This window comes from Quercus lobata, chromosome 3 (assembly GCF_001633185.2).
Source record: "Quercus lobata isolate SW786 chromosome 3, ValleyOak3.0 Primary Assembly, whole genome shotgun sequence".
NCBI classification, from domain to species: Eukaryota; Viridiplantae; Streptophyta; class Magnoliopsida; order Fagales; family Fagaceae; genus Quercus; species Quercus lobata.
Genome location: NC_044906.1, coordinates 71,214,900 through 71,228,049, shown reverse-complemented (window position 1 = coordinate 71,228,049; position 13,150 = coordinate 71,214,900). Strand labels below are relative to the sequence as shown.

General features: G+C 37.6%; 1 protein-coding gene across 1 annotated transcript; it reads left to right on the top strand.

Annotated features, from left to right (window-relative positions):
• Positions 1 to 1,511: 1,511 nt before the first annotated feature.
• LOC115981874 lies at positions 1,512 to 4,012 on the top strand. The gene is made up of 2 exons (XM_031104291.1): positions 1,512 to 1,837; positions 1,975 to 4,012. The coding sequence occupies exon 2, from the start codon at positions 1,986 to 1,988 to the stop codon at positions 3,609 to 3,611; it is 1,626 nt and encodes a 541-aa protein (XP_030960151.1). The 5' UTR covers positions 1,512 to 1,837; positions 1,975 to 1,985; the 3' UTR covers positions 3,612 to 4,012.
• Positions 4,013 to 13,150: the final 9,138 nt, after the last annotated feature.

Here is a 13,150-nt window from a genome sequence, read left to right as displayed (position 1 = left end):
GTATTACTCCGATTTTCAGCTATAGCTACTGAAATGGTTTCATTCATATTTCCCAGATCTGTTCCAATTATAGATAATATGTAAGGCAAAAATGGGAAAATGTTAAAGATTAATATCCACCTCCATATATGCAAATAGTTCATGATACTATTCATTCATCCATTATTTAGGTGAATCTTTAGTCTCTGTTGTTTTTGTTGGTGCGCATTCTAGAGAATGCAAATAAGGGAAATTGAATAAAGAGAATCAAAATAGAATAATGCCAAGAATTTTTTTTTCATAATAATTCAATTTATGAGTTGTGTGATATGAGAAACATCACTGTCATATGGGTCTGATACTTATTAGTACTAATAAGAAGAACTAAAATCATGTGTTCTTGTGGGTTCCAGTTAGCTCAACTGGTAAAATCTCTAATGGTTGTATAAGAGATCTGGGGTTCAATCCGCACCTACACCAAAAACTGATTGGTGTCTTGGTCTGATGATAAAGAGCTATCATTAGAAGCGGACGTCATAGGTTGAAACTCTCTCCAAAAAAAAAAAAAAAAAATCACGTATTCCATTTTAAGTATTCTACTTTCTTCTCCACCAATTGTAGTATGTCATGTGTTTGATTTCCCCCCCCCCTCTATTTTATACTTTGGTTATTTTCAAAGGAAAATAACTGGTAATTGATAGATTACAAAATGGAGAATGGAAAGTAGACACGTATGATTTATATACTTAAGTAATATCTTAACTTTTGTTTAAATTATTTCACTCCTTGCGCATGAGACACCCTGACAACCTTATTGACATATAGTATAGTAGATGAAATTTAGAACCTCCATATTCACAACGGGGTTTCAAAACCCAACACTTAAGTTTCCTTGAAAAGATGAAATAAAATATTTTTATTCAAATTACAATATATTATCTCAATAGTCACAGGAAAAAAAAATGTCTTTGTAAATATATATTTTTTCTTGGGTGGAACTTGTGTCCAGTGGCACTAGCCATTGGACACGTTGCAATGCGGACACATGTTTAAGACTGAGCACATGTTCGTATTCTATCAGCTCCAGTGGCCACTGGACACAAGCCTAACTCTTTTTTCTTTGAATGCTTCATTTTTTTTTCTTTTTATTCTGAATGCCTTGTGTCTTTTTATATTCATTCTACATTTATTGGTCAGGATATAGTAACATCTGCCTAAATAAATATCATTTTCAATGGGGACCAGAAGAGGAGGGGGAGCTAAAAAACAATAACGGTTGGAGATATCAATCTTATTATATTCTGACCCTTCACATTTGTGTGAGCTTACAAGCAAGACAAAGCCAAGGCATAGTTTGGATGTTTCAGTTTCAGTTTGCCATATCTAGTACTCCTGTTTCCTTGGGATCCTGAAAACACCCCCACAAATCCTGACCGTTCAATCCTATCAGCTAAAGTCTCTCACCCGAGTACACGTGCTGCCTATCTTTTATTCCCTTTTTTAGTCTTTTGCTTCCATGCATGGAATTCTCCTCCAACTACAACACAAACAAAAAGAGAGAGAAAGAGAAAGAGTCATGGTTTTGCTTTGATTGTTCTTCATAGGCCTCTTCATCGCCATCATTAGCGAGGCCCAGTTTTGAATTATCTTTTCAAAGCCCCATTAAATTTGTTTTGAACATTCAAAGAGTGAGAGAGAGAATAATGGAAAATGGAATTTAAAGGGACCCCTTTGTTTGGTTTGGATCTCGTACTTCACCGAACTGTCACATCTGACCCCTTTCTGATTCTTTGCTTATCATCACCACCAGAGAAAAAGCAAGAAACTTCCTGATCTGTTGCTGAACTTCTCGATCTGGGTGTGCTTCTTCTCACTGCTTATTCTTTTGCTTAAGATCATGGAATGTAGCAATAGCATTCTTGTGGATTTGAGGTAATAATACTTATATAGTTTCCTGGTTTTGTTTTTGCCCATCTTTTGGTTTTTACTGGTCAGATATAAAATCAATGGAAGAAGATCAGCAAAAGAAGTTTGTATGCAAGTTTTGCGCCAGGAGGTTTTCGTGTGGGAAGGCCTTAGGTGGTCACATCAGGACCCACATGAATAAGAATTCAGCTGAAGAAGAAGACGAAGTAGAAGTGGAAGCTGATGGTAATGTTAATGCTAATAATGTGGTAAAGTTTCAATCTTTGAATGGTGGAAGGAGGAGCAAGAGAGATTTGTCAGGGTTTGAAGCTGATGGTTTGGATTCTGGTTATGGTCTTAGAGAGAACCCCAGGAAAACTTGGAGGTTTGTGGATTCAAGTAGTGCTACTTTATTGCAGGAAAGGGTGTGTAAAGAATGTGGCAAAGGTTTTCAATCTTTGAAAGCTCTCTGTGGTCACATGGCTTGTCACTCGGATAAAGAGAAGCTGATTAGCAAATTTGAGGACAATTCATTGATGGATAGTCACTCAGACACTGAGACATCGGGTCCAACACAACTTAGGAGATCGAAAAGAATGAGGTACAAGGCTGTTGATGCTTACCCTTCTGGTTATACTATGGCAAATGGTTCTTCATCTGTGTCTGGGATTGAACAAGAACAGGAAGAGGTGGCTATGTGTTTGATGATGTTGTCTAGGGACTCTGGTCAAAGAAATGGTTTGAATTCTTTGGCAGAGTCTTCGGATAACAATTCAGTGGTTTTAGAGGCCAAATCATGTTCTATTGATGTGAAAATGAAAATTACCATGAAGAATAGTAGGAATTGTGCCTCTAACATTAATGAGATTGTGAAGCTTAAGAAGCAAATAGACAAGAAGTTGAAAACTTCTGAGATTAGTCTTTCTGACAATTCTGATTCTGGGTATTTTAGGAATGGACCCAAAAAGGCTGAATCAGATGTTTCTGTTGATGGGTCTTATTGGGGTGACGGATTTAAGAAGCCTAAAGTGTATTATGGATCTGGGATTGGGGGCTTTGATTCTGAATTGGGTAAAAGTTCAAGCTTTGAATTAAGGAAGGAGTTGATCAATGATGAAGGATATGGTCCAGTTGGTACGGAGTGCGATTTAAGAATGAAAGCTAAAAATGATTCTTTCAATGCTGAATTTTCAGAGGGCTCCAGCAAGAAGATAAAAAATGATTCTTCCAAAGTTAAAGGTAGCAAGAATGCTCATAAGAGAGGCAAATATGAGTGCTTGAATTGTAACATGAGCTTCCACTCTCATAGGGCTCTCGGGGGACACAGAGCTAGCCATACAAAGAGCAATGGCTACTGTGAGGCTATATATGAGAGCGGCGAAAATAGCACAGGCACTGGTTCTCTTGCTGTTCCAAAACCTCAGAGTAAACATGTTGAGTCCTGCAGTGTGAAAACCTCAACTAGTCAGAGTTTCTCTGGCCATTCTAAGAAAAGAATGGGGCCAAGGAAAAGCAAGGGGCATGAATGTCCAATCTGCTTCAGGGTTTTCCGGTCGGGCCAAGCTTTGGGTGGTCACAAGAGGTCCCATTTTATTGGAGGTTCTGAAGAAAGAACTTTGGTCCTCAAGCAAGAGCTCCCTGAGTTTCATGGTCTAATTGATCTTAATCTTCCTGCTCCCACTGATGAAGAGGCAAATGGGGATGATGCCCAGTTCATGCCATGGTAGGTTGCAAGCAGAAACAAGCAATGAGTTGCTGGTGGGTAACATTGATTTATATATTTTTATTTATTTTTATCAAACCTCCATGAGATGCAAGAGATGCAAAGGTGTACAGACAAGTTGGCCAATTTCTTTTCCTTTTTCACTTTGCTTCAGATTCAAGAATGTTCGGTTGAGGTAAATGTTCCATTGTTGCTCCTGGCCTGTACACAGCAGTTTTTCTTGCATTTGAAGTTCTTCATTTCTTTTAAGTTCATTCGTCTATTTCATTTGCAAACTGCCATATGTGCACCAAATTAGTTCTATATTTCTTCTTTAGTATAACATCTTCCCTGAAAACTACTTCAACTAGTGGCTTTAAACTGTGATTTTTGGTCCCAATTTTGTCTTTGTGGAGACCCTGAATAAAGCTGTCTCTCTTTGCTACATTGGATGAGTAAAAATCACAACATTTTTCTTATTAAGCTTTCTTATCAAATTTTGTTGCCTTTGGACATGGACTAATGTGATATTCGATGGGGTGGGTTGAGGTAGGTCTTGGTTTCAAATGTTACCATTGAAAATTTTCTAATATCAGTCCCCAGCACATATGATTACTCGAACAAAATTCACTGTTGAAGCACTTTCTTATTTAAAATAGAGAATCGAGGACCACCTGCTTTTGAGGGGGCCTTATGATAAAGTTCCATTCTAAAGGTTGGAGGGAAGTTTCCTTTTGAAGTTCCAAGCCGAAATACTGTTTATTCACATTCATATAATACTATGTTAATTTTCTGTAAAGCTCCTAATCATTCTTCCCTGAAGTTGTGCATTTGGATTGGCTTTTGTTGAGAACTTATATGCTTTTTTGGCTGAAAGTTGGCAAAATATAATTGTATCTGGAAAAAACAAGGCCTTAAAAATCTGCATATAAGTAAATAAGCAACAAAAAGAAGAAGCTAAAAGTAAAAAATTTAGTCCACACAGATTAATGCATATAAGATCTACTCTGATTGGTAGTATTTCTTTACCACAAAATTCTTTTGGGTTAGTGTTCTCTACCATAGAATATGGCATAGGGTCAACCCAATGAATTCTATTTATTCCGGACAAGGGCTACAATTTAGTCCCCTTTGCGAAACAGGATGGCTTTATTGTTAAAGATTCTCCATTTCACTAATTTTATAGGTCGGCAATGAAAGGGAATATATTGAGTGGTTGAGTAAAATTCTCGAGCTCAAAGATTGGTTAGGGATAATTAGTTTGTGGAATTATTAGGATTTAAAGTTGATGTACTTTTTATCATTCAGCGTGAAAGCGTAGATTGAGGTGGTTGTGTCGTCACCTACCATTAAAAACAATGCTATTTATATAGCAATACTATGGACATAACTTTGTTCACAACTTACTAATGCAGCAAGTTGTGATCAAACTAGTATTATTTTCTCGTGGATTTATTATTATCGTTATTTTTTATTATGTATCAATTACAACAAATCACATAAACGATTGTGAAAAATTGGATTTCTTTCCATTCTCTCTTTAGCTTGACAGGGTGGGACAATTTGTTTTTTGTTTTTTCCTTTATTTCCTTTACATTTGTTGCCGATTCCATACTTATTATCCTTTTGGGTGTGTGAGGGGACAACTTTGTTTGACATGTTATGGGCTCAAGTAAGCTTCTATATAAGGCCGAATCAAGAAGCACTCAAGGAGAATCAAACTCCTATGGGATAGAGAGAATTATGAATATGGGTTGGAGTCAGCTTGCATCATATTGAATCAAGGACCACTTGTGAATGAGCGACTCTTACGCAAACTGATTGAATTGGTTTGTGGAATTTTTCAATTGGCTTATATTGTCTTTTCTTTTTAATAATTTCTTTCTTTTTTTTTTTCTTTCTTTCTCTTTTTACTCAAACCTTAATTTCCTTGTGAAAAGGGGGACAAAGCAATTTAAAAAGAACTTTGTTGGGTCTGCCATTATCCTATCACATGTCCAAGCCCATTACTATTTTTTGACAAAAGTGGTGCTTGGATTAAAGAGGTTAAAGTTATATTTCAAATAAGTTTGAATGTCTAACAAGGCTTTGCCTTAACTTCTTCAAAAAAAGGCTTTGCCTTAACTAAACAAACATATTGTTTTAACATATGCAGAGTTAAAACTTTAGTGTCTTGTAAAGCAAATAGGAAAGCCACAAGGATTACACTAAGGGAGTGAGTGAGGACTACTATTTGCAATGACAATAGAGACTTTAGTGCTTGGTAATATCTATGATATGTTTCCTAGCAAATAAGGTAGTTTGTTTCTAATTTTCCTTTTTTTTTTTTGCTTGGAATATACTCATCCTCATGCTCTAGCCTGCATTTTGCAATGTGGATTACAGAGTTCATATAGTTTGTATATATATATATAATGGGTGAATTGATGTGCTCATATTAATGAGACAAAATTTAATACTTGAATAATATTCATTGGGGTATAATTATTAATTTGTGGTTCTAATTAGGCCAGCTTATAAAGTGCTTTGTCCTCAAATAAGAAATACATGTTCAAATTTTGGCTATACAAAAAAAGATACTAATCGGTATTTTGGGCTAATTGTAAAAAATAATCATTATTAAATACACCTCATAAATTTTAAATTCTATCTTATATATAAAATTAATTTTTTAATACTAATTTTATCAATCAAATATCTGGTTAGTACAAAATATTTGAAAGAACTACAGTAATTTGTTGTCAACAATTTATGACCTTTTTGGTGGCACAAACTTTTTCACGAGTAATGTGTTGTACTTTTTCCTCATACCAAACGCATTGTTAATTTCCTTTACCGGGCACCTGTTTATACAATGGATCTTAGCTTTTTAGTTTGTTCACTATCGATAGAAACAAGTATCGCTATCGATACTTGTTTCTATCGATAGAAACAAGTGTTCACTTCATGGAGTAGTACACCTAACGCTAACATTACTTCATGGTATTTCTTTCCATTATTACCATAGTATATTCTTTATTAGCATGAAAATGCAATTATACTGGTCATCTATTTTTTTTTTTTTTCAGGTGAGAATTCTTCATTAAAAAAAATATAGATGTTTGACATGTAATCCTTTTCTTTTTCAGTGTGATTGACATCTAATCCAGATAGTAATTTGATCTATCATGATAAGGCAATCTTGGAATTGTCAATTATGGACTGGACCTTACTTATTTGGGCATCACCTATCATTTTCCTTCCCTAAAATAAATCTAACAATGCTAAATTTATTTTTATGACTAATAGATAATAAGAATGGAGTTGGCTTGAGCCTCCAGTGCACTGTATGTTGTATCCGTTGTGATGGCAACATGTGATAAAAAATGGATATATGTTATCATTTTAACGAGTCCAGTGTACTAAATCACTAGATCCAATCTTTGCTTAATAAAAATGATATTAATGATGAAAACTCATCTATACTACTGATAACAAGATTTTCTTGTTTGAGCTTGACTTTTTAACTGTCCCAAATTGCCATCACACGCATAACAGTTAAAAACTTAACAAATTGTAATTAATGGAGACAAGTCATATTTCTAATTTTCAAAATCCTTGATTTTAGATAAACTTCTTTTCTCCCTCTACACATATTCAAATTGAACATTCATCTGTTAGTTGAGTTCCTACTTGGGTTTCTTATCCTTTTTTTTTTTCTTTTTGAATCTCAAACTTATCGAAAAGTATTTGCATTTGTATGGCTTTTGAAACAAATTGGAATTAAGTTATATGCTGACAATTGGATATTTTTTATGTGGGCGTCTCTCTTAACATGTATTCCTTTTTTTTTTCTTCTTGTTGTATTTATGTGTGTTTTATGTTGTAGTTATTAGGATTTTTTATTGAATGGCTGGTTATTAGGAAGTTTGTTTCCCTTTTTTTCCCATTCTTTTGTGGGTATCTTTTACATGTCACTATTTAGTAGATGTTTTTGCTTTTGCATGGAGTTGGATTTAATTTTCAATTCATAAGGTAGTAAGGAATGCTTCAACCACAGCTGGCGAAGAAGGAAGTTGGACTCTCTGTCATGGCACCAATAACATTTCCTGAGTGGTCTCGCACAACAGCACCCAAACCAGCAACTCCGATCTTAGAGAAAGTGGCCCCATCAAAATTGACCTTGTACAATGGAAAGTTTGGAGGGGTCCAAAGAACAAGACTTACAGGCATCAGAAGGCTGTGCACTTTGCTCCCATTGACCTTCTTGAACTCATGGAGGAACTTCTTTGCCTTCTTTCGAATCTAATTAACCTAAATGGAAGCCTCACCAACCCGAATTGAATTTCTTCTAGACTAGATAAACCAGAAGATCAGTGCCATAAGATTAATGTCTAGCTTATCCCTCATTTTCATTTACATTTCCCACAAATCAGCAAACACCATGTTAAAATTGCAGGGCAGAGTAGCACGAGACAAGCTACAAGTGTGATGGGTAGTACAGTTGTTACTGAGGTGAAGAGCACTAACCAAGCCACAAGGGTTGTAGGGAGTGCAGCACTAACTGATAGGCAGTGCAGAGATCAAGACACACAGCGTGCATCAACATCTGACCAGAGTAGCACTGAAGTCTTGGAAGTCATTGAAGCAGTTCCACATCATGAATTCTTCATTCAAGAGCGCTGAGGATTTGGGTCCCAAGATTCTAGGAAGCAGTTAATGACAATTGACACGTGTATAATTCTAGAAGTTTCAATAACTGACTTTGGTGCCATATTTGGAAGTTAGTTATGTTCACTGTATATATAAACAGAGCACTATGTATTTTATTTGATTCATTCACTTCGTGTAATCATTTTGATCAATGAAATTCTCGCAATTCTATTTAGATTTCTCTCAGATTTTTTCATGGTATCAGAGCAGCTAGCACGGTTTACACTGATTTCCTAGCTTTTAGTTTGGTTCCAGAAGATTTTCTTTCGTTCCAAACAGAAATTTTCTCAAGAAAATTTCCTTGTTTTTTTTGCTGAGAAATCGTTCGAGAATTTCTTTCTGTTTCTTCTTTTCATTGAAGTTTTTTTTTTGTTGTTCAAGCTTTGAAGATTATTCATGGCTTCTGTTGAAGGAAGTGATCACTCTGATCCAACACACACTCAATCCACGCGACCAGTCTCAAGTTCCAATACACAGACCAATTCACCCAATCCTTTTCTGCTAAGTGCAAGTGAGAATCCAGGTAATATCTTAGTCACTCAGCCATTGTTGGGAATGAAGAACTATCAATCTTGGTCTAGGGCTATGGTTCTAGCACTCACTGCCAAGAAGAAGATAGGCTTCGTAAATGGAAAGATTGAGAAACCTGAAGTTGATTCTCCATTGTATGAAGATTGGGAAAGCTGTAACACAATGGTGCTTTCTTGGTTGATCAATTCAATGCATTTTGATGTGTCAAGTGGCATTATGTATTGTGAGACTGCGAGAGAGATGTGGCTTGAGTTGCAACGTGTGTTTTCTCAAGGAAATGGACCAAAAATTTATAACCTTCAACAAGAAATCTCTCAGATAACTCAGAGTCAATTGTCAGTGACTGAATATTACTCTAAGTTCAAGAAGCTTTGGGATCAACTGCTTCATTATGAACCTTTGCCAGCCTGTACTTGTGGTGCGATGAAGATACTCAGCATTGCTCATGAGAAATCCTATGTGATGAGGTTTCTAATGGGGCTCAATGAGAATTTTGAGACTGTGAGGAGTCATATTCTCATGCTTGAGCCATTTCCATCAATGAGCAAGGTGTATTCTTTGATTCTTCAAGAGGAGGCCCATAAAGGAATTGGTCATGGTCATGTTCTACCTACATTCCTAAACCTGATTCAGTGGCAATGTATGTTAATACCAAAGGGAATCCTGGTAGCAAAGCTGGACCTAAGAAGGAAAGACCCGTGTGCACCCACTGTAACATGCTTGGACACACTGTGGACAAATGTTACAAACTCCATGGTTATCCACCAGGTTATAAGCAAAAGGGGAAGTTCAATGTTAATCAAGTTTCCTTTCCACAAGGAGCTGCTGCTGAGAATGCATCTGCTCAATGTCCTATTACTAAGGCACAGTGTGAGCAGCTCCTTGCCCTTTTCAAGCCTGGTATTGATCAAGGTCAAAATCATCATGTTGCATCTATCAGTACAAGTGGAAGTGTCTCTGGTTTGACTACTGAAGCTCATGGTGTGCCTGCTGCAACTGGTGTGCCTCCCTCATCAGCCCTTAATAATTCCAATTTCATTGACTTTGAGCAGACCAGATATCACATATGCAGTACATAGGCTTAGTCAGTTCTTGGCACAACCTGGAGAAGGTGTTTTCTTTCCCACAGATTCTGATTTGCACTTAAAAGCAAACTGTGATGCGGATTGGGCTGGATGCCCTGACACAAGGAAGTCCTTGACAGGCTATTGTGTGTTTTTGGGTGATGCTTTGGTGTCTTGGAGATCTAAGAAACAAAGCATAGTGTCTAGATCAAGTGCTGAAGCAGAATACAGGGCAATGGCCACAACTACATGTGAGCTGACTTGGATATTACATTTATTACAAGATTTGCATGTTAAACATGACAGACCTGTTTTGTTGTACTGTGATAACCAGGCAGCACTTCACATAGCGGCAAACCCAGTGTTTCATGAAAGGTCCAAGCAAATAGAAGCTGATTGCCATGTTGTGAGAAATAGGATCATTGATGGTACACTTAAGACCTTCTATGTCTCAACCAAAAATCAGTTGGCAAATGTATTTACAAAAGCCTTAGGAGTTGAAAACTATTTGAGGTTGATCACTAGATTGGGTGTCATCAATATTTTTGCTCATGTAGTAGAATATCCTTCCCCACCTAAGTCAAGTCAGAAGGCAAGAGTTGTGCTCTTGAGGGGGAGTGTTAAAATTGCAGGGCATACTGCAGGGCAGAGTAGCACGAGACAAGCTACAAGTGTGATGGGTAGTATAGTTGTTGCTGAGGTGAAGAGCACTAACCAAGCCACAAGGGTTGTAGGGAGTGCAGCACTAGCTGATAGGCAGTGCAGAGATCAAGACACACAGCGTGCATCAACATCTGACCAGAGTAGCACTGAAGTCTTGGAAGTCATTGAATCAGTTCCACATCATGAATTCCTCATTCAAGAGCGCTGAGGATTTGGGTCCCAAGATTCTAGGAAGCAGTTAATGACAATTGACACGTGTATAATTCTAGAAGTTTCAATAACTGACTTTGGTGCCATATTTGGAAGTTAGTTATGTTCACTGTATATATAAACAGAGCACTGTGTATTTTATTTGATTCATTCACTTCGTGTAATCATTTTGATCAATGAAATTCTCCCAATTCTATTTAAATTTCTCTCAGATTTTTTCACACCACAAACTAGTACCTGAGTAGTTTAGTAGCCACTTCATTCGTCTCCCAAATCAAAGTGAGTGAGGCACAACCCCATAATGCATGTACAACATCTTCACATTCAGATTTGCAGCTCGCACAAAGGACTGAACCAACAACATTTCATTGCCAAAGGTTGCAAAGAGTAGGGAGAGAATTATGTGAGGCCTACCAAATTGTATGCTTAACTTTATGGGAAACTTGTAAATCCTAAATGCTATTCCACATCGAATGGGTTCGGTCTAGATTTGAGCAAGAAGGCAGCACCTTACGATTGGAGATAACAAGGAGTTTATAAGCACTACGCATTGAGAATTGACTTTGAGGGGTTGGGAGCCAAACCTACTTGTTAGGCATAACTCGGTAGCTTAGTGGAATCCCGAGGATAAGGCTTGCCTCTTGGGGGATGAACTCTGCTTTACCAAATCAACTTTCCAAGAATGGGACTCAGCATTTATTAGATCACCGACTCTAGCGTTTTGAGGTAGATTTAAAATAGGAGATACTATTTTTGGGCACAAAACCTTTGGCAGCCACCTATCCTTTCTGATCTGGATAGTCTTCCCATCCCCAACTCTCCAAACCGAACCCATTTCAATAACATGTCTTGCTTGGTAGAGGCTTTTCCAAGCATAGGACCCCTTATTTGCTAGAACACACTCCATGATGGAACAATGGGGAAAAAACTTTGCTTTGAACACCCTATGAAATAAGGAATTTTCCTGGGTATTGAGACGCCATACTTACTTGGTTAGAAGGGAATCGTTGAACTTGCTTAATTCTCGGAACCCCATAGCACCTTCATTCTTTGGGAGACAGAGCTTCTCCCAACTAACCCAATGGATATTCCTCTGCTCGCCCCTGTAACCCCACTAGAACTTCCTAATTAAGGTTTCAATCTCCTTGATAAGACCCTTGGGCAACTTAAAGCAAGACATTGTGTAAGTCGGGATTGCTTGAATCACCACCTTGATAAGCATTTCCCTCCCCGCTTGAGACAACAACTTCTCCTTCCACCCCTTTGGTTTCTTCTAGATTTTTTCCTTTATATTGCTAAAGGACATCTTTTTATGCCTACCAATAAGGGACGGCAGCCCAAGGTACTGTTCATATGTCTGGATTACAGGTACTCCCAAGAAAGCTTGAATTGCTTGTTTGGACTGGGCTGAGGTGTTTGAGCTAAAGAAAATATTCGTTTTCCCCCTATTGATGTTCTACCCCGATGCTTGTTCATATAGGTGCAGGATTGACTGAATTTTGACACATTCCGAGATTGTAGCTCGACAGAAAACCAAGCTGTCATCAGCAAAGAGTAGATGAGACACATGTGGCCCAACTGCACACAGAGACACATCCATTATTTCCCCATCTGATTCTGCCTTCTTGAGAAGGGCATGAAAGCCCTCTGTAACTAGTAAGAACAAATACGGGGAAAGAGGGTCTCCTTGTTGGAGACCCCTTCTCGGAGTGATAAGTCCATGAGGTTGTCCATTTAATATTATTGAATATGTCACAGACCGAATGCACATGGATATGAGACAGATAAATTTTTGGTTGAAACCCATCTTCACCATAATCTGCTCAAGAAAAGTCCATTCAACCCAGTCGTACGCTTTGCTTTTATCAAGCTTCAGAGCCATGAAACCCAATTTACCCATTCTCTTTGACTTCAAGTAGTGAAGCATCTCATGTGCAATAAGGATATTGTCGGTGACGATCCTTTCCAACATAAAAGCACTCTAGGTTTCCGATATAACCTGGGGAAGAAGTGCTTTCAAGCAATTTGCAAGAATCTTTACAATGAGTTTGTATAGAACATTACTTAAGCTTATAGGGGGAAATCAGTAACCCGACAACCACTCTTTACTTTAGGAATAAGAGTTAAGAATGTATGGTTAAGAATGTCAGGAAGGATACCTGAGTTGAGAACCGAGAGCACCGCATTCGAGACCTCAGACCTCACCTTATCCCAGAACTGTTTATAGAATAAAGGAAGTAACCCATCCAAACCTAGAGCTGTATTGGATTCCATCTATTGAATGGCAACCCTTACTTCACTTGCTTTAAAAGGTCCATCCAAGTCCTCATTCATGGTTAAGCTGACTCTTGGTTCAACCCCACTCAAAACTGGGTCCAGAGACAGGGGGTTTAAGGAAGTAAAC

What these genes read in the sequence shown, in the direction of transcription:
- LOC115981874 (XM_031104291.1), top strand. Translation starts at nt 1,986, where the DNA reads ATGGAAGAAGATCAGCAAAAGAAGTTTGTATGCAAGTTTTGCGCCAGG.